Here is a 22,898-nt window from a genome sequence, read left to right as displayed (position 1 = left end):
TCATTTTTCCCACTGTGTAGTCTGCTTGTCTTACTGATTTGTAGTTCTGTGCTGGTTATGTATGTTGCAAATATCTCCCACTCTGTGGCTTGTCCTTGAATTCTTCTAACGAGATTACCTATGATAGGTCTTTGGTCCTCTTCTTTAGACACACCCGCTTCCCTCCATGACAGCGTTAATCCCTGTGGCAATAAATAAGTTCTAGAGACAACATTTATCTGTTGTCCAACTGCTTATCTGTTTTCTCCATTGGAAGTCTAGATTTCTCAACTGAACTTCTGACCTCACCACTATAATCTACTCTACTTGCTGTCTTTCTCAAACTTAAAAGGTGGTAACTCCTTACTCTTCCCATCACTGATGCCCAAGCCTCTTTCTTGATCCCCTTGACTTTTCCAACCCCCACCTTAATCTACCCATTAAAGCCTGTGGGCTCATCCTTCCAAACACGCTCCGATTCCCAAGATCACGATTTTCACTGCTACCATCCGGGAACAATCCTCTCTATGTCTCAGTCTTGTAATACAGAATACATTCCAATGGGTCTCCTTGTTTCCACTTTGGCACCCATTCCATAATGTTCTCATGACACAGTAACCAAAGCAATCATGGTAAGACTCAAATAAGATTATTTCACTGTTCACCACCGTGAGGTGGCTTCCATGACAAAAGAAAGCCGAAGTTCCGACAGTGGCTCCCAAGGTGTATGTCCTGTATGCCAGGTACCCAATTCTCAACTCATTTCCCTCCCACATCTCATATTCCTCTCTCCCCATGACCCCACCCCAACCACATTAGCTTCTTTGCTGCTCTTCCTATATGGCAGATACAAGCTCACCTTAAGCACTTTCTTATTCCTTCTGGCTATAATACACTTCCCTGAGAAACCCACATGGACAGCTTCCTTTTCTCTAAGAACAGTTTCTGTATTACCTCTATGACTAAACTTAATTTAAAATTTCAATTACCCTCATATTCTCTACCATGTTCCATATTTCTCTGTGGCATTCAATAGTATTTTTTATTTCCACATTTAACATTTGCTGGTATATAGAAATACATTTTTTTCTGTGGGGAAAAAACACTCAGTTGTAATTACTTACCTATAGATTGAGATTTTCCACTTACACAATTATGTATAAATGGTAATCATAGTTTCTTCTTTCAATCCTTATATCTTTTTCCTTGCCTTTACACTGGCTAGCAATCTACAACAATAAATGTATCAAGCATCCTACTTATTCATTTCAAAAGGATAATTAAACACAATGTTTGGGAAGGCTTTGGTAGACAGACAGTATCAGATTTAAGTTTTCTTCTGTTCTTCCTTCAGCATTTTATCAGGAATTATTAATTTCATCTAATTCTTTTTCTCCATCTATTGACATGATTAATTTCTTTTAATTCTGTGAATGTAGCCAATTATACTTACTGATTTTCCCCTGTTAAACTAACTGTGCACTCTGTATAAACCCAACACATTCATGGTACCTCCTTTTTAATATGTTGCTGGCTTCATTTTACTTTTACTTGGGATTTTTTCTTATGACTGACATTGTACTATTATTTGACTTTCTTGAACTATACTTAAATTTAACTTAAATTTGAGCATTAAGGTTGTGTGTTAGCCTTAAAATACTTTGGGGAGGCTTTTCCCTTTTTTCATTTAGAGTTCATGAAAGATTGGAATTATTTTATCCTTAAATGTTTGATACAACTCTCAATGAATCCACTGAATCTGGAATTCATTTTCTACAAAGGCTTGCTTATAATTACTGATTTTCTCCTACTTTCTTGTTCCTCAGTAGCTATAGAAGTTGTGTTTTTTTCTAAAAATTTGTCCATATCACCCTTCAATTTCAAATGTATTGTGACATCGTTATTCTTAAGTTTTTCACTTATCTTTTCAATGTCTGCAATACAAGTGACATTTTTCTGGTTTCCTGCCAGAGATCACAAGCTTGGCTTTTATTTCTTTGAGTATATATAGTAAGCATAGTTGCTTTGTTGTAGTCAAGGCCTGGTAATTCTGATATCTGAAGTACCTGTGAAGTTCATTCTGTTCACTTACATTCATAGAATCTCAATCTTCAACTATTTGATATGAGCTGAATACTGTGCTTCAAAATTTATCTATAGAACAAACTTATAACCTAGGATGGTAGTATTTTGTTCCAGAATATTCTGTTTCACTCTGCCAGGCACTCTAAGTCTGTGTCTACCTTAATCCAAAAATCAAAGTTTTTTTGTCTCTGATTCACACAGTTCATAAAAAACAGTTCACTCTTTCACTAAGGATACACCTCTTTATGATTTAAGCTTCAAGTGGGGAGCTGATTGATCATTTTCCCCAACTTTGGCCAGCCACAATCTTTCACTTCTGTAGCCCCAATTCCATGGAACTACCACAAACACCTCTCAGCGGCTTCTGAGTGAACTGCCAATGTCCTGGGTTAGCAGCCCTGAGGCTGGAGGCTCCTCCAGATCTCAGGACAATAGGTCTTTACCATCTTATTACTTTTCTGAAACTTTTAATAAAAATTTTAAAAGTATTCTGTTTTGCTTTTACTTATCCTCACCGAGGCTGGTCTGAATTAAAAGCTACATATCACTTTGGTGAGAAGAAAAAATAGGTAGGTCCTTCCAGAAAACTGCTTTTAGTTTGGTTCCTTGTCAGTATTCTCAACACCAAAGTCCAGAGGCAGGCCCTCACCTCTCTGCGGCAGCTTCCGGCTAACACCTGGTTTCCCATCTACTCAGAGAACACACAGGGCAAAGTTTGAGTTTTCTGGATTTTAGTAAGCACAAGGCCTGCTAAAAGCATCACCATCTTTTTAAAAAACCTAAACAGGAAGTTTTAAAAACTTGAGTTCCACAAATAAGATAAAGAAGTTCTTTAAGAGGCTCTGGAGTCAGCCTCTTAAAACCTACTCTGTAAAAAGCTGCACTTTCTCAACAGTCCGAGTGAACTGCAAATGCCCTTAGAATAAAAGCCCAAAGAATTCTGACACATTTTTGGAAATTAACATAAACAGTTCTTCTTAACTAGGTGCTTACCTAGTTTATGAATAAAGAGGAAAAGATGAAAGCAGTTACAAGACATAACTTTATTATAAAAAATTATTAGAAGGTAATTAACTATTAATTATTAATTACTTTGGAAATTAACAAATTAATAAAATGCAAAATATTGTGCCACTTATAACTACAAAGTTTTAAAAATATGTGAAGTGTTTCTAGTGATGGCTAAAGTTCATCTAGAGTGGGGATCAAGTAATTAACAGATGAGATTTGCCTTTCCCACAGAAATATCAAAGCTTCCCACCTCCGATAAATAAAGCAACCTTTTGCCCCAGTTTTACCTAATTATTTTTATTTTCCTTCTACCTTTGTTTTTCCCTCCAACCTGCTTTTTCTCATTTTATGTCAAAGAAATAAGCACAGAAAACCTCTGAGCCATTATTACTGTCTTTACATTTTTGGGGGATCTGTATGAGCACATCAATTCTTGCAATACTGTTAGCAAGGGTGTATGTGCACGCGCGCGCGCACACACACACACACACACACACAAAATGCACACTTTAAAAGAAACTGAAGCAGAGGCTGGGGCCATGGCTCAGTGGTAGAGTACTCACCTAGCATGAGTAAGACCCTGGGTTTGATCCTCAGTACCACATAAAACTAAAGGTTTTGTACTCATCTACAACTAAATACATGCATATATAAATTTTTTTAAAAAAAAGAAACTCAGGTTGGGTGTAGTGGCACGTGCCTGTAATCCCAGCGACTAGTGAGGATGAGGCAGGAAGATTCCAAGCTCTGCAACTTAGTGAGGCCCTAAGCAACTTAGGGAGAGATCCTGTCTCAGAATTAAAAAATACAAAGGGCTGGGGATGTGGCTCAAGCAGTTAAGCACCCCTCAGTTCAATACCACATAACTCCCCCACCAAAAAGAATTTTAAAGCAACTTAGTAATTTCTTACAACTGAAGAACTATTTCAAGTTTATTGCGTTTTCTAATCATAACGCAAATTATGTTGTATTGAGAGCTCTGAAGCATTCAACAGGAAAAAATTCTGGTTATATACTTTGGGCACTGGTAGTTGCAATTAAAATGCCAAAAACAACCTAATGGTTCCTTGCAGATTATTGTGAATGCAATATGTGAACCCCTTGTTCCATGGAAAGAAACAAAGATCAGACAAAACTGCAATTGAGATAACTGGGAATGAAAAGAAGAAAAACTTCTGCCCCCCACTGTTTTAAATATTATTATGTGATGGTAAATTTCTCTGATCAGTTTTAAGAGCTCTGAAAACACTACAGGCCAAAAGGGTCTCAGATCTAGCCATCTTAATGAAGAACATATTTCAAGGGCTATTCTCCCCTCCCATAGGGAGACCCAAGTTTTCATCTGAATAGATACCAATAGCAGTCTTAGCCTTGGTGCCCTTGAAATTAAGGCAGTAGTTTTATACATTATTTATCGCCCTGACATGTGATTTTGCTGCCTACACAAGCAAATTCATTACTGTTTTAGTGAATTGGGGGACAGGAAGCAGACTCCAATTCTGGGGTGCGTTTGAAAAGAAGGGAACTAGGAATCTAGGTTTAATTCTGATGCCTGCAGACACATCCTGCTACCCAGACACAACCTTTCTGGGGTTAGGAGAGTGTAAGCGCTCTAGATTTAAAAAAAAAAAAAATGTATCTAGTAGATTGCACTGGAAGAAGAAACGACTTTTCCAGGGAGGAGAGAGAAGCAGCAAATAAACTGATAAGGCTTCTGTCCAGGTGAATAAGCAGAACTGAGGACTTGCTGAAATTCTTCCAGTTTTATTCCTCCATAAAAAAGATGGAAGAAAAATGCTGCTGCATATCCTCCTGAACTGCACAGCTATCAATCTTTCTGGTCATGGCAGTTTCAGCAGCAGTTTGGCCCACAACTTTCTTCTCTATATCATCTTTCCATTGATGCCAGGAAAATTTCAAATACTTTAATTCTAGGAGGTGTTCTAACTTCAGGGACCAACTTGATAATAAAACAAGCCATGACTCTGTACAGGAGGTCCAGACAACTTTCTTAAGTATTTCAAATCATCGATGAAAATGTATCCCCCTATTAGGATTCACTCATGATTATTCATTACAGTTATAATGATATTATTTTCTTAGAACCAGATTCAATTTAAAATGTGAATCAAAGAAACGCCACTTTATTTTTTTAAACTATTTGTTATTTTTAAGGTCTAGAAAATTGGGGGTGGGGAGGCACTAACGAGAATCAAAACCAGGGATGCTTTACCACTCAGTTACATTCCCAGTCCCTTTTAATTTTTATTATGAGACAGGGTCTTGCTAAGTTGTTGAAGCTGGCCTCAAATTTGCAATCTTCCTGGCTCAGTCTCCCAATTAACTAGAGATTTACAAATATGAGCCACCACACCCAGACCTAAGGTGTGAAATTTCAATGTTGGATTATATGTTAATGCCCAGGACTCTTCTTATCTCAATGTTTTTCTCAAATTAATAAGTATATATATTTGTTAACTTTTGGCAATCTTACTTGCTGAGATAAGTGTAAATAACAACCCTGAGCCTGGGGCTAGGCTCCCCAAAGAGCAGGAAGTGAGCCTGATACATCAGGCCAATATAAAAACAAGTGAGAAAAATTTACAACAGCTAAAGTCATTATCAATCTCAGCAATGACAGGTCTTCCAGGGAATACTGGTGATTGCTAGTTAACAGTTAGCCAGAAAAACCAGGTTGACTTGTTTGTTTTTTCCCCCAAGAGAAGCCAGTGGAGTGAATCACACAGAGACAAACCAGAGAGTTAAGGTAATCGGTAACCATTCAAGCATTCTGATTATACTAGTTCTTAATGATGTAGGCCATCCAGAATCTTCCATCACCCATGAATAAGCCTGACTCTTCAGGGCTTCAGTGCACTGCTGTCCATGACAAAGAGATGGAATTATGAGAGCAGCATTATTAGAGCAGGACTCTGAGCTCTCCAAGTCCCAGGCCCAGAAATTGTTTCAAACTGTAAGAATAACCAGGCAACACGATTTTTAAATTCCCTTTTAAATAACAAGATATTTCTTAGTTACAAATGTAATTCATGTTGACTTTACAAAATTAGAAGAAAATGAACCCCAAAAAATTAACTGCTAAACCCAACACTCAAGCATTTCTAAAACATTGCTAATGTTTTAGAAAATCACCTTTTAAATATTTTTTCCTAATACACATTACATGTCAAATTCTGATAGTTTTGCTCATAAAACATTTCTTATGGATTTTAATTACAAATAATGACTAAACTACAACTTTTCTCCAATGCATTCCAGAGCAGAATTTAGCTCAGAGGCAGATTTGTGCCAGACCTGCCAAAAATACTAGAATTTTCAGACCAAATTCTCACCAGTCAAGTAAGTCAATCCCATAATCTGGGCTCGAAATAGATTTTTCCAGACAAGTGTTTTCACAAAATGGAGACATAATGGATAGTCACAAAATCAAGGGAGCAAAGTTGCATGCTCTCCTTGGTATATGTAGTTTGTTTCAGTAAGGATTAGCATGCCTGGGAATGAAGAAGCTACCACACAAACTCAATCTTTTGAAGAGCAGGGATTCCCTCTCATCTACACTTAAACTTGATTCAGTTTTTAAAGGTATACCAGATGTGCCACAGCAGATAGGAAGGGACACATTTCTACAGCAATATTCTCATTTTTTATCTCAGGATGAAAGAATCCCTTTAAAATGCACATAAAAGCAATGTCCAATTACTGTCAGAGAAAACAGAGCTTGCGGACAAATTCAAACTATTCTATAAATAGTGTCTCAGTGGCCTCTAGTGAAAAATGCTAAACACTTTCATGGTGAACAGGTCAATTCACCCACTTGTCTACTGGTGACACAGTATGGTTTCACTAAGCAGGCATTTCATTGTAAAGTCCAACCCAGAAGCAATCATTCTAGAAAATCATACTTAAGTAATTACACAGTTGAAAAAGTCTATTGGTATCAATTACTATAAAATCTTCCAGATGGACAGCAGTACTTCCATGCTGGGTGACTGAAACTTTGACTATTCAACAAAGGACTGGTTGAAATCATTAAGGAAATATGTATTGGGAGCCTGGGAATGAGTACCAAAAGCCAGAGAGCCCCTTCCTGCTTATAGCCAGAAGATCCCTCCCATTGACCAACAACAGAGGGCAGGTTCTTTGATTATTAAAAAATGTTGTGCTACTTGGCCTCTGAGAAAGTGATAGATTATGTAGCAGGCCACAGAATGGATATTGCTCAGAAACCTGCCACAGGCCTCAACTTGAAGCTACCGACTATCCATCTCCTTCCAAATGCCTAAGATCCAGGAGAAAGGAGTGAGGCATCACCGTTTAGTGGGTACAGAGTTACAGTCTGAAAATGTCCTGGAGATAGATAGTGGTGACAGTTGTACAACAACATGAATGTTCTGACTGAGGGCAAACATAAGACATGGCTATGTGAGGTCTAGAGCTATACCTTATGTACTATTTTATAAAAAACAGTTTATTGTGTTGTTCATCTTATATACTATTCCTTCTCTTTTGAAAGGAAATATTAGGGGGAGTGAATCTAGATTTTTAATATATGAATTTTTTTCTCCTACCAACTAAAACTAATTTTTTTAAGTACAAGTATTATGGAAAAACAATCACTACAATTCTTCAGGCTACGTCATCACTTGTAGGATGCTCAGAGCCTAAATTTTAAGTTCAAGCCTTCTTACAGCCAGTTTATTATTAAAATTAACTTCTATGTTACATGGCTTTTAGGTTTTCACTCTTTTTTACTCTTATTTAAAGGGACACTAATGTCCTTGGAAAGCAGGTAGGTTATAAATGAGTGAGAAGTCAGTTATAAACTAATAGCACTCACTCAGGAGATGAGTCTTTAGAGAGCAAAGGCACATCCTCTGACTAGGTTTTGGTTGCTTTTCTATGGCACTTTGATCAAACACCCCTAAATACAATGTTAAGTTAGAGGATAAAAATGTTTCTTATAGTATTAAAATATAGGGCACTTAAAACTCATGAAAAACAAACCATAACTGCATCCCTATAGTTCCAGTAGTCCCGTGCAGAATAAAGCACCTAATATTGCAAAGGTGAGATATTTCAAAAGTCAAATTAACCTTTTCCCTCCTTTTCTTCTCTAAATTACAATGCAAATAAATAAAAAAGTTTCACTGCCAAAATTTTGCCATGAATCTCTGCTAAATGGTAGTGCCTAGGGGTACCTCTATCCTTCACATTTCAAGAGCTACCATCTAAATCAAATTCTGTACAAGTCTGCAATAGTATCTTTATTCAGTAATTAGGAATAAAAATGAAAAAAGAAAAATGAAAGTTTCCAGAATGACTGTATGGTCTTAATACTAAAGTTTCTATACAACAAACCTTCTAGTATTCTCACAGGATCATCTATGTGAGGAGAAATTAATTTTTTTTAAAACCTCAAATATTTTCACATTACAACCTTACTAAAATATACACTTCAACCTAATTAACGAACTCATTAGTAATCTGGAGAATAGAAAATACAAGGATGTTTCTGTCAAAGGCACCTAAAAATTGATAATAATGTTCCTACTGACATCATTTATACCCAATCACTTATTTTGGACATACTGTGGTTAGTAATGAAATTCTAATATCCTATGTATTCTTAAGTCATATACTAAGTAACCCCTAAACTATTTCCTCTAAAAAGATTTTACTTGTACTTTGCTGATAAACTTTGAAATTAATTTTTTTTTAAAAAGTAGAGAGAGGAATGCGTGAATCAAACCCTCCTTTTTAGTTTTGTGTGATGTCTTTATATTATTAGTGATTACGGAAAAGTTTTAATACTAGTCTGGTATCTGTTCAGTAACATATTACTCACCCATTTGAATGCTTGATAGTAATTTTAACTATCATGGACATCTTTTCTTCCCTGAAAGACATTTCACTGTATATCCTCATATTTTAGTGCAAGAGAACCACTAATGACAATCAAAATTATATACTCATTATAGATTAAGTATAAAAGGGGAAAGAAATCTCACATTTGATGCTAATCCCTGTATTTCCAAAATGCTACATATAACATCACCTGTGTTGAGGCCTCATATTTATCAGCAATGTTTTGAAATACTCAGGGTATAAAATATCTTAGTTTCCTATGCAGATGAGCTACAGAACCACAGTCTCAAGTGTCACGCTGCTCCCATCCTTAAACTGGTATTTTTAATCTCCAAAGAACTTCAGCTTCAACCTCATCAGCAAACGTTGCAAGCAAAGGGCTCTATCAAAGTCATTTTTTTCCTACAGAGGAAAATAGGCAGGAAAGATGAGAGGATAGAAAAGATAATTTACCTGCATCAATTTTCTGGAGAGCTCATTAGTGAGGAACTCTTCTTCCTTCTCGTAATTTACAGCAAGAGTTTCTTTCTCCTTCTGCAAAGCCTGAATTTTCTTGAACAAAGTGTTACTGATGAATTCTTCTTCCTGTTCAGCCCTGGCTTGCTGTTTAAAAAAAATAAATAAAAGAGAACAAAACAAAAACACATGTTAAGGAAACAGGAAATTTACTAATTATAATATAGTTCTTATTTCCAGAGAGGGTGCCTATTTTAATTAGAGTTCTATTTATAACTGTGACCAACACACCCCCACAAGCACAAAACAGAGCAAATATTACTATTACCCAAAAGGGACTCTCTGTTCCACACATGGTCCTTCTTCTTAAAGTGACATATCAAAGTAGCGAAGACTGTACTGCAGTTTGGGGGAGTTGTTTGTTTTTTGGTACTGGGGATTAAACCCCGGAGTTAGGTGGTGAGCTGCATTATTTTTGAGACGGTCTCACTAAATTGCTGAAGCTGGTCCCAAACTTGTGAACCTTTTGCATTAGCCTCCCCAGTCACTAGGATTACAGGCATGCGTGTACTGCAGTTTTTATGAAGCATTCACAAATCAATAACCAGAATACAGAAAGTTCCTTCTGTAGCAGAGAGTTCCAATATGTGCATGCATTACTAACAACTCTCCATGTCATTACTTCTCAAAGGCTCGTAATTAAAATATCTAGGCAACAGTTTTTTGTTTTGTTTTGTTTTTAACTTGAGCAGAGAAGTTCAAATCACTTAATATCACCTCTTTTAAGATGCTACTGAAAGTGTGGGCATACCATTAAAAAAGCAATAGATTCATGTGGAAACAGTAACATGTTTATGGATATAATAACTAGAAGGCAATAAACGAAACAGCTAAAAAAAAAAAATAGTGAGAATCTCATTGCAAAAGGTAGGGGCAGATGAGAGGAATTTTCTTCCCTACTGGGAAATATTGGGGTGATGGCAAGAACAGGTATTTCCGAATTAAAACACATAAAAACAGAAGAAAAGATAGGCTTAATTCAATGGAGGTGACAATATTCTTCTACAGATCCTCCCAAATGCTTAAAAGTTAATCATTGTCTTATGTGGGGGGGAGAGGTTCTGGGAATTGGAACCAAGGGCACTCGCTGCCTTCCCCCCCACTTTTTTTGAGATAGTCTTGCTAAATTGCTGAGACTGGACTCAAACTATGATTCTGTCTCTGCCTCCTGAATTGCTGGGATTATAGGCATATGCCACTGCATCTAGCAAACCTAACCATCCTTGAAGGAAAGTCATCTTTTCAGAAAGAAATGAACTCGACTGTATTAAAAGCACTTTTTAAACTAACATTTTTAGGCATCTGTACCAAATAATGCAGTACTGTTTTATCTGCCAGTCAAGGGAGGGAGAGCCACATAAATTCCAAATCTCTGGCACCTTCACTTATTTTAAGAGGGCCAGAGGACAGGAAAAAAGGAGACCCACATCAATTACCACCTTTTAGCATACAAAGGTCCAGAAACCACTCCCAGCTCTTACTGCTTAAATTTGGTACCCGTTTGCCAGCTTCCAACATTTGTACCCTAACACCGAAAGTTTACTGTGGCATCACACACCCTGGGTTCCACATCCCAGCAGCTCTAGAGGAAGAATATCAGAGTCCCTGAAGATTCTTGCCAAACAAATAAGAGAGTCACGCACAGTACTTAGACTGAAAAACAGTTACTCTAAAGCTGAAAACGTTGGGATATAGTCCAGCACTCAAGTTACTAAGGAAGCCATTCTGGGATAGTCCAGGAGAATTGAGCAACAAAGAACCACCAGCTAATACATTCCTATGGCAAGCCAAGGGCACACACTGGGCAGTCTTTAGGTTCACTGTAGCTCCCTTACACGCCTCTGTTTCACTGGAGTTTTTCCCTGCCTCACCCTTTCCCTACAGTCAAGGAAAACTGCTGAACATGGGGGCTTCCCTCTCCCTTTAAAGCAATCCCTACTCCTTCTCAATGCCCATCATGCAATGGGCAGGGTTCCAAGGTATTTACTTAAGGCCTATCTGACATATGTATCCAAGACCACAATATCTCCGAGCTACCTGTTTTGCTGGTTGTGACTAAAATAGCCCTATATGATTTGAATTCTGATTCTTCTGAAAGTTAAAGAAAAAGGGTGACAGGAACCATAATGCTTTCACTGGTGATTCTGGACTTAGGATTCAAAAGGGGGTTTGCCATAGATTAATTTCATTACCACGTCAGACTCAACTATTTGCACACTATTGCACACTTAATGGTTTAGACCATAGTTAAAGCTAATAATTAGCAATAAGGAGGGCCAGCCTGAGGCTCAGCAGACCATCTTCCCATTTACATGGGGTCTTGGAAGTAACAAGCAGAAAGTAAGCTTAGTTTACTCCTGTGATATCAAAAATAAACCTGAGTTTTACTTGTGAACCTCTCTCTTCCCATGTGATACAACCACTAAGTTATAAAGACAATAGGTTTCAGTGTAATATAAAAATGAATGTTAAGACAGAAAATAAGTTGCCAAAGGAATAAAGAGTGAGTGCTCAGGATACAGGGTTTCTTTTAGAGGTAAAGAAATTTTCTGGAATTAGATGTTAATAGTTTACATAAACCTTTAGATACACTAGAACTCAGAACATGATAGCTTACACCTATAGTCCCAGGAGCTCAGGAGGCTGAGGCAGGAGGATCACAAAGTTCAAGGTCAGTCTCAGCAACTTAGTGAGGTCCTAAGCAACTTAGCGAGACCCTGTCTCAAAATAAAAAATAAAAAGGGCTGGGGATGTGGCTCAGTGTGAAGTTAAGCATCCTGGTTGCAATCCCCAATATCTAAATAAAGAAATAACTAGATAAACTAGAGGAGATCCAAGATGGCGAACTAGAGGGTGACTGCATCTCCCGTCGCTCCAGAACTCAGGATTCAAGAAGGGGAGGTATTGAGAAACTCGGACCAACATGGAGCCGGGAGGTGAGTCTCTCCCACCGGGTGAAGCTCGACCCAGGCGGCAGGCCCAGGCAGTGGGCTTCTCGGAGTTGGGCAGGGCAACAAGAGACTTCCCCAAGCAGCCCTGCTCCCTCCAGCAGCAGACACGATCCACAGCCAGGTTCTCAGGGCAGGCCTGCCCAGTGAGAATTTTTCCACACAGAGCCAACCCCAAGCCCTGGACCCAGTGGCGGGCCCCCACAGGGGACTTCTGGGATCAGGGCAGGGCAGCGAGAGAATTCCCCAAGCAACCCGGCTCCCTCCAGCGGCAGCTTCTAGGAGCAGGCCCACCCTCTGAGAGCTTTTCCACACAGAGCCAACCCCAAGCCCTGGAACAAGCAGCGCCCCAGCCCACAGGCGGCTTCTGGGACCAAGACAGGACAGCAAGAGGCTTTCCCCCAGCAGCCCTGGCTCCCTCAAGCGGGGGCAGGCCCTGTCTATAGACAGCTTCTAGAAGGCCCACCCAGTGAGAGGATTTCCACGAAGAACCAGCCCCCAGTCCTGGACCCAGTAGCGGGCTAGGGGCAGCTTTCTTCAGAAGCACTGCATTATCAAGTCCCTCCAAGAATTCAGGCTACTGAAGGTAGGGAGGTGATATACTAGAAATCTACAGGGACAATATAAGTCAATAGAGGAAATCTGAAATATCTCAGAGTCCCACTGACATCTGACCAATATGAGAAAACAAGGGAAGAAAATGCCCAAAACAAACCTAGATACTGTATCAATAAAACCCAATGACAGCACAGCAGAAGAAATGTCAGAAAGGGAGTTCAGAATGTTCATAATTAAAATAATTGGGGAAGCAAACAAGGAGACGAAAGAGCAAATGCAGGCATTGAAAAAAGAGATTAAAGAGCAAATGCAGGCAATAAATGATCGCACCAATCAACAGTTAAAAGAGCAAATACAGGAAGCAAAAGATCATTTCAATAAAGAGTTAGAGATACTGATAAAAAACAAACAGAAATCCTTGAAATGAAGGAAACAATAAACCAAGTTAAAAACTCCATAGAAAGCATAACCAATAGGATAGAACACCTGGAGGACAGAACCTCAGACATTGAAGACAAAATATTTAATCTTGAAAACAAAATTGGCCAAACAGAGAAGATGGTAAGAAACCATGAAAAGAATCTACAAGAATTATGGGAAATCATGAAAAGGCCAAATTTAAGAATTATTGGGATTGAGGAAGGCTTAGAGAAACAAACCAAAGGAATGAACAATCTATTCAATGAAATAATATCAGAAAATTTCCCAAAGCTGAAGAATGAAATGGGAAACCAAGTACAAGAGGTTTATAGGACTCCAAATATACACAATTACAACAGACCTACACCAAGGCACATTATAATGAAAATACCTAACATACAAAATGAAGACAGAATTTTAAAGGCTGCGAGAGGAAAGAATCAAATTATATTCAGGGGGAAACCAATACGAATATCAGCAGATTTTTCAATCCAGACCCTAAAAGCTAGAAGGGCCTGGAACATTCACCAAGCCCTGGAAGAAAATGGATGCCAACCAAGAATCTTATACCCAGCAAAACTTACTGTCAGATTTGACGATGAAATAAAATCCTTCCACGATAAACAAAAGCTAAAAGAATTTACAAAAAGAAAGCCGGCATTACAGAACATTCTCAGCAAAATATTCCATGAGGAAGAGATGAAAAACAATGATGCAAATCAGAAATGGGAGGAACTAGCTTAAAGGAATAGCCAAATAAAGGAGAAACCAAATCATTTCAAAAAACAAAAATGAGTCAAATGACTGGGAATACAAATCATATCACAATAATAACCCTAAAGGTTAATGGCCTGAACTCATCAATCAAAAGACAGACTGGCAGATTGGATTAAAAAGAAAAATCCAGCAATATGCTGCCTGCAACAGACTCATCTCATAGAAAGAGATACCCACAGACTAAAGGTAAAAGGATGGGACAAAACATACCATACGCACAGACACAGCAAAAAAGCTGGAGTATCCATCCTCATTTCAGATAATGTGGACTTCAAGCCAAAACTAGTCAGAAGGGATAAAGAAGGACATTACATACTGCTTAAGAAGCATAAATCAGCAAAACATAACAATCATAAATATCTATGCCCTGAACATTAGCTCATCCATGGACATCAAACAAATCTTTCTCAATGACAGAAATCAACTAGACCACAACACAATAATACTAGGCGATTTTAACACACCTCTATCACCACTGGATAGATCTTCGAAACAAAAATTGAACAAAGAAACCATAGATATCAATAACACAATCAACACTTCAGACTTAACGGACATATATAGAATATACCATCCAACAAAGAACGAATACACTTTCTTCTCAACAGCACATGGATCCTTCCCTAAAATAGACCATATATTATGCCACAAAGCTACTGTTAGCAAATACAAGAAGATAGAGATACTACCTTGTATTCTATCAGATCATAATGGATTGAAGTTAGAAATAAATGACAGAATAAAAAACAAACTTCTCCAATACCTGGAGATTAAACAATATGCTATTATATGATGAATGGATAACAGAAGACATCAGGAGGGAAATAAATTCTTAGAAGTGAACGAGAACAAAGACACATCATATCAAAATCTCTGGGACACTATGAAAGCAGTACTTAGAGAAAGATTTATTTCATGGAGCCCATTCAACAAAAGAAGAAAAAAAAAATCAACAAATAAACGACTTAACACTACAGCTCAAAGCCCTAGAAAAAGAAGAGCAGACCAACACCAAAAGTAGTAGAAGACAGGAAATAGTTAAAATCAGAGCTGAAATCAACGAAATTGAAACAAAAGAAACAATCGAAAAAATTAACAAAATAGTTGGTTCTTTGAAAAAATAAACAAAATTGATAAACCCTTAGCCACACTAACAAAGAGAAAGAGAAAACTCAAATCACTAAAATTCGGAATGAACAAGGAAATATCACTACAGACATGAGTGAAATACAAAACATAATTAGAAACTATTTTGAAAATCTATATTCCAACAAAACAGAAAACCTCGAAGACATCAAGTTTCTAGAGACATATGAATTACCTAAACTGAACCAGGAGGACATACACAACTTAAATAAATCAATTTCAAGCAATGAAATAGAAGAGGTCATCAAAAGCCTACCAACAAAGAAAAGTCTGGGACCAGATGGGTTCTCAGCCAAGTTCTACAAAACCTTTAAAGAGCTCACATTCCAAAACTCCTCAAAGTATTCCATGAAATAGAAGAGGAGGGAACCCTCCCAAACTCATTCTATGAAGCCAATATCGCCCTGATACCTAAACCAGACAGAGACACATCAAGCAGAGAAAATTTCAGACCAATATCCTTAATGAACATCGACGCAAAAAATTCTCAACAAAATTTTAGCAAATTGCATACAAAAATATATTAAAAAGATAGTGCACCACGATCAAGTGGGTTTTATCCCAGGGATGCAAGGTTGGTTCAACATCCGGAAATCAATAAATGTCATTCACCATATCAACAGACTTAAAGTTAACGTGATTATTTCAATAGATGCAGAAAAAGCATTTGATAAAATACAGCATCCCTTCATGCTCAAAACACTAGAAAAAATAGGGATAGTGGGAACATTCCTTAACATTGTAAAGGCCATCTACGCTAAGCCCATGGCCAATATCATTCTAAATGGTGAAAAACTGAAAGCATTCCCCCTAAAAACTGGAACAAGGCAGGGATGCCCTCTTTCACCACTTCTATTCAACATTGTCCTTGAAGATGGAAAGATCTCCCATGTTCCTGGATAGGCAGAATTAATATTGTCAAAATGGCCATACTACCAAAAGTGCTATACAGATTCAATGCAATTCCAATTAAAACCCCAATGACGTACCTTACCGAAACAGAGCAAGCAATCATGAAATTCATCTGGAAGAATAAGAAACCCAGAATAGCTAAAGCAATCCTTAGCAGGAAGAGCAAAGCAGGGGGTATCGCAATACCAGATCTTCAACTCTACTACAAAGCAGTAGTAACAAAAACGGCATGGTATTGCACCAAATAGGTAGATCAAAGATACAGAATAGAGGACACGGACACAAACCCAAATAAATACAATTTTCTCATATTAGACAAAGGGGCCAAAAATATGCAATGGAGAAAAGATAGCCTCTTCAACAAATGGTGCTGGGAAAACTGGAAATCCGTAAGTAGCAGAAGGAAACTAAAGATCTATATCTCATCCTGCACAAAAATCAACTCAAAATGGATCAAGAACCTTGGAATCAGAACAGAGACCCTGTATCTTATAGAAGAAAAAGTAGGTCCAAATCTTCAATAAGTCGACTTAAGATCAGACTTCCTTAACAGGACTCCCATAGCACAAGAAATAAAAGCAAGAATCAATAACTGGGATAGATTCAAATTAAAAAGCTTTCTCAGCACAGGATACTATCAGCAATGCGAAGAGAGAGCCTACAGAGTGGGAGAAAATCTTTGGCGCTCATACTTCAGGTAGAGCACTAATTCCAGAATCTATAAAGACCTCAAAAAACTCTACACCAAGAATACAAATAACTCAATCAACAAATGGGCTAAGGAAATGAACAGACACTTCACAGAAGAAGATCTACAAGTAATCAACAGATACATGAAAAAATGTTCAACATCTCTAGTAATAAGAGAAATGCAAATCAAAACTACACTAAGATTCCATCTCACCCCAATTAGAATGGCGATTATCAAGAACATAAGCAACAATAGGTGTTGGCCAAGGATGTGGGGAAAAAGGTACACTCATACATTGCTGGTGGGGTTGCAAATTAGTGCAGCCACTCTGGAAAGCAGTATGGAGATTCTTCAGAAAGCTTGGAATAGAACCACCATTTGACCCAGCTATCCCACTCCTTGGCCTATACCCAAAGGACTTAAAATCAGCATACTACAGAGATACAGCCACATCATGTTCATAGCTGCTCAATTCACAATAGCCAGATTGTGGAACCAACCTAAATGTCCTTCAATTGATGAATGGATAAAGAAACTGTGAGATATATATATATATATATATATGTGTATATATATGTTTATATATACACACACACACACACACACACACACACACACAATAGAATATTACTCAGCCATAAAGAACGATAAAATTATGGCATTTGCTGGCAAATGGATGAAATTGGAGAATATCATGCTAAGTGAGATAAGCCAATCTCAAAAAACCAAAGGATGAATGATCTCGCTGATAAGCGGATGATGACACATAATGGGGGCAGGGAGGGGTTAGTGTTAGGGTTAGGGAGGGTGGCAAGAATGGAGGAAGGAATAACTGTAAAGAGGGAAAAGAGGGGTGGGAGGGGTGGGAGGGAAAGGAAAAAAATAACAGAACTAATCAAACAGCATTACCCTATGTCAATTTATGATTACACAAATGGTATGCCTTTACTCCATGTACAAACAGAGAAACATGTATCCCATTTGTTTACAATAAAAAATTTTTAAAAAAGAAAAAAAAGAAATAACCTGATAAACTAGAACTCACTCAGCTGTACATTTTAAAAGGGTAAATTTTATGGTATGTGAATTGTGTCTTGATTTTAGAAAAAGGGACTTTGCTAATTAGCAGAATTTGTATTTCACAGAGCCCAATTTCCTTTGCAGTTCTTCCTCAAGAGAATAGCAAAATTTTTAAGATGTGGGCAGAGAGATGAAGAAAAGGCTTGTTCTACAGTTCCTTCCAAAGTGAGCGACATGTCAGGGGTCTTGGGAAGCTGAGGCTTTGGCAAAGAAAATCATTCACTGTTTTAGAATAGCCACTTCTTCCTAGGCAAAGCCCATTAGTAGGAAATGCACTCAGAGGAGCTCTGAATGAACACAGGTATTGGCCTCTTACAGACTATTTAACTTAACAAAGGGTTAATATGGCTAACAGTTTATCCACAGCTCCCCTTAGCTAAGTTTTTTTGCCCCCAGTTCTAAGCTCTAATGGGTTAGGGTTGGTGTCAATTGGGACAGATTAGTTTAAGAATGAACACACAAATAAATGAAAAAGAAAAAAAAAAAAAAAAAAAAAAAAAAGACCAAGATATCCACTTTAACCTTGAAGAAAAACTTTAGAAAGTCAGACATAGCATACTAACAACGTGAATAAACTTGATATCCGAGAAGGAACCATGCATGATAGAAAAGCATGAAGTGTCCATTCACTTTCCCCTGCAAGTTTCTTCCTGTGCTATGTGTAGTATGACCTCAGTCTTGGTTTTCATTTTCCAGTCCCAAAAAAGACCATTTTATTTAAGCTATAAAACAAATTATTTTCCCAATGTATTCTCACAAAAGAACCCCAGTTGCAACCAAGTAGACTGTGACCCAAAACCCAACAACAAACCTCTGGGCACGTATGTGCCAGACATGAAGAGTTGGCCAGGCAACAGGTGGGCAGAGGGGAGCTGAAACAGGTCCCTTATGAAATCTCATCCTCAGGTTTTATCAATGTATTTTCCCCTTTTATCTGAAATGCCTGAAAATCTCAGCAAGCCTGAACACACACAAATTCAAAATTAAGGCTGTACTTCAATCACAGTTTACCTATCCTACTCTACGTTCTCAAATGAAAATGTGAACAACAACAACAACAAAAAAAAAAAATTCTTTCAAAGAGGAAAACTTTTCCTATTACCATTTGGTATGTTTGTATAATTGGGAAATTCAAGCAGAAACTGAAAAATCTGTGATTACATTTTCATGCTCAAGAGGGTTCTAGTTGCTATGTTCAGAAATGGAGTGAAACTGGTATAATCTCACTTCCTAGTGTATGCTAGTAAACACGCAGCCCTCCACCCAGCTGTAATAGTTTCTACTAATGTGAAGATTGAAGTACCTCTCCATCATTCCTTTCCCATCTACCAGAAGTCCAACATAATCGAAGGTAAAGAAAAGAGGAGGAGGAGCATAGGAGAAATGTACCAAGTCCTCATGGGAAAATAAACAGCAAAATGATTCTTGTAAAATATTTTCTCCTGAGTTATCACATATTTAGGTGACCATACTATACACAAGCATCATTTTCTGCAGATAAGGAAAATAGTTTGCCCTGACCCACTGTTCTCATGACCTGGGCATAACTTTGATAGGAGATCCAATGTGATTGTTTAGGGTCTCTGTTATTTAGGGCACTCTGGAGGGTTGGTATAAAAAGAATTCCAAATCTCTCCCCAATAGCACTCACTGCTGATGAGAAAACCCATGTGCCAAAACCCAAATCAGGTAAGATGATGTAACTCATGATCTGTCAAGCATAAGCTAAAGGGTTTTTCAAAGCAAGAAATTTCAGGCAAACATCTATTTGATAAAGGATGTGGGGAAAGGATATAATTAGGAGAAAGTTCACATAACTACAAAAAGAAGAAACTTGCACTGGCTTAAAAAAAAATATTTTAAGTTGGTTAATGACTTGTTTTAATAACAAAGAATCATAAAACTAAGATATTTTGAATGTTTAATTCTTAAGGAACTAGGCAAGATTCATCTATGATTTTAATGACTTAAATTTAAGTAATATATGTGAATGCATTAGTCCAAGTATTTAAACTTACTATTCATTTGTCTAGTCACTTATAATCTAAATTTTAATGATCTTAATCTCAGTCTGAAATAGTATCTGAACCATCTAGTTAGAATAGCAGGCCCTACACAACACACAGCCAAGCAACTGAATAAAACCCAGTTCTTTTTGAACTATCATTTATAGGTGCAGCACTGCACATATGGATTGTTCTGGAAGATGCTTAGAGTTTGAAAGAATTCCTCATGACTGATGGCTGCTGGCACTTACAAGATTAGCTCAAATATCAGGCATGCCAATGGGTTTATCAACACAAACTACATTCCTGCAGAAATCTGCTTAACACTGAAGTACCAGGATGGCAGGGGTGGGTGGCAGTGACACAGAACACAAGCCTGTAAACACCTTCATTTCTTCTAATAGGAGAGTCAAGAAAAGGATTTTGATTATACACCTGAGAATTACAATTCTGCATTTAGTCTGTGAAGTACTAGGATAGGGTGTGCTTTCTTCACATACGGAAGACTAGCTTGCAGTAAAAGCAATTAATCAAAGCAGTTTTATTATCTGCTCTACTCTAGAATGGCCAACAAGTCACAAACCTACACAGGAAGCAGAGTAGGACATTACAAGTCCAGGCAATCACTGTTTTGCCTCAGATTCTGTGCCAAGGCCACTGCTACAGGAATGGAGGGTAAGAGAAACAACAAGCACCACAGGGTGACTTCCTGAATAAAACAACTCAGATCTAGATTAAAAAGTACCCAAGCAATTACCAAGTTTTATCAACCTCTGGTACCTCTCAAAGCAGCTTTGGAAAAAAGTTGCAACCTGCAGAGGACAGGCGCATTCCTCTGTGCATGTGCTATTGCCCAAGAGCAGAACAGCACTTCTCACCATGTGAATTCACCCACACCCAAACTGGTGCACACCTGGCTCCAGAAGATGAGTCCACTGGTCGCTTGTTTGGATACAGAGCAATGAAAGACTACTAAAAAATTACTGAATGTTTACACTGCATTTATGAACTTTCTCACAGGTCCTCAACAAACAGGACACACTGAAGGAGGGGTTCATATACAGTGTCAAACTCTGGAGTCAGGCAATCGCCTGGTTTACAAAGTAGCTGTGAGGCCCCAGGGAAGGCATATGACCTCTTCAAAGCACAGTTTTCACCTTTGTAAAGTGAAAGTAATGTCACCTTCCTCTGAATCGGTTACAAAGACAAAATGAAATATTCCACAGAAAAAGCTATCACAGTGCCTGAGTTTTCCAAGAAACTGTATGTACGTACGATAGTTATTCAGTCATAAAAAATAAAGTAATGATGTGTGCTAAAATATGGATAAACCTTGAAAACATGCTAGGTGAAATAAGACAATTTTCACATACAACTATGATGTCATATATATGAAAAAAACAAAATAGGCAAATCCACAAGTGACTAGGATTGGGAGTAGGAGAGAATGCGAAGTGATCCCCAATGGGTATGGCATTCCTTTTCAGGGTGACGCAAATGTTTTGGAAACAGATAATGATGGCTGCATAACTATTGAATTATTTACTTTAAAAAGGTGACACCTATGGCATATAAATTGTCTCTTCTTTTTTTTAAAAGGCTTTATTAAGTCACAGTGGAAAAGACACCAAAGTCTAAGCAAAACTGGTCTGAGAAGGGGTAGGAAGGCCTGCCATCCTTAAGACTTAGGCGAAGACCCACTGCCCCAGGAGAAAGGTAAGAAACTCTCCTGCCAAAGACACACATCGGATTGGCTACCAGAAGAGGAAGGGCCAGCAATACTGAACAGCCCCTATGTCCTTGGCCCAGGCTCCCAGGGCTTACCCAAACCTAATGAGAAGAGCTAAGAACCACCCTCAACAGTCTAGTCATAGGAGAAACCAACAGTGAAGCAGTGCTTTTGTGGGGACCAGAGTGTGGGGAGCACACTGCAGTCCGGGATTCGATGACTCCTAAAAGCTGAGAGGGTGGAGCATTGACATTCAGGAAAGTTCCACCCCACCCTAACTCTAAGGTGATAGTAGCCCACAGCTGGAGGCATTTCAAGCCTCCAATACAAAGAAATAATTCCAACTGAACCCCAACCCAGCTCAGTTGTGGATTAGATTATTTCAACCCCACATTAATGGCCTAATAAAGAGGAGGCATGTTGTTCATTTCTGGACCTAAACACCACTTACCTCAGTCTCTACAGGTCTTATATATAATATCTGGCATTCAGTCAAAAATTATTAAAAAAAAAAAAAAAAATCACAAAAATGCAAGAACAAAATTAAGAGAAAAAACAATGGCAAAGACTTGGAGATCTTAGTATTGATATGTGTTATAATATGGACAAACCTCAAAAACATAGTACATGACAGAGGCTCAACAGAAAAGACCACATATATTATGGACTATTTATAGGAAGCATCCAGAATAGGCAAATATACACAAATTTATGGTTCCATGGGGTTGGAAAGAGGTTGAAGTCGAAGGGAGAAGAACAGGGAATGAATGCCAATAGGTACAACATTCTTTTTTGGAGTAACGAAAGTGTTCTAAAATAAGATTATGGTAATGATCACAAAACTGTAAATATACTAAGAACCACTGAATTGTACACTTTAGACAGATAAATTTTATGGTATGTAAATTATATCTCAATAAAGCTGCTTTAAAAAAAAGAATTCTAACAAGCACATTTTTGTTCCCATCAGAAATATGAAACAAGTGTCTAATAGCCTTAGATATAAAAGAGACGGAGGCTTAAATATAATTAAATATGAAAAAGCTCTAAGTTTATATCACTGTAGTGATTCATGAAAGTACTCAGTATATATTAGAGATGTCTAATATTTATCATATTGATATATTTAGGAAAACAGCTACTCCATGCTTCAA

At 37.8% G+C, this 22,898-nt stretch overlaps 1 protein-coding gene across 1 annotated transcript in view; it reads right to left on the bottom strand.

Moving 5' to 3' along the window:
• CCDC6 (coiled-coil domain containing 6) overlaps window positions 1-22,898 on the bottom strand; it is a 116,844-nt gene that overhangs the window by 53,928 nt on the left and 40,018 nt on the right. The window contains exon 2 of the mRNA XM_079138157.1: window positions 9,415-9,564. Coding sequence (XP_078994283.1) covers window positions 9,415-9,564 — 150 coding nt within the window. The remainder of the gene's footprint in view (window positions 1-9,414; window positions 9,565-22,898) is intronic.

The sequence above is a fragment of the Sciurus vulgaris genome, assembly GCF_902686455.1.
Source record: "Sciurus vulgaris genome assembly, chromosome: 4".
Classification (NCBI taxonomy): Eukaryota; Metazoa; Chordata; class Mammalia; order Rodentia; family Sciuridae; genus Sciurus; species Sciurus vulgaris.
The sequence above is the reverse complement of the archived record's forward strand: the minus strand, read 5'-3'. Positions and strand labels throughout refer to the sequence as shown.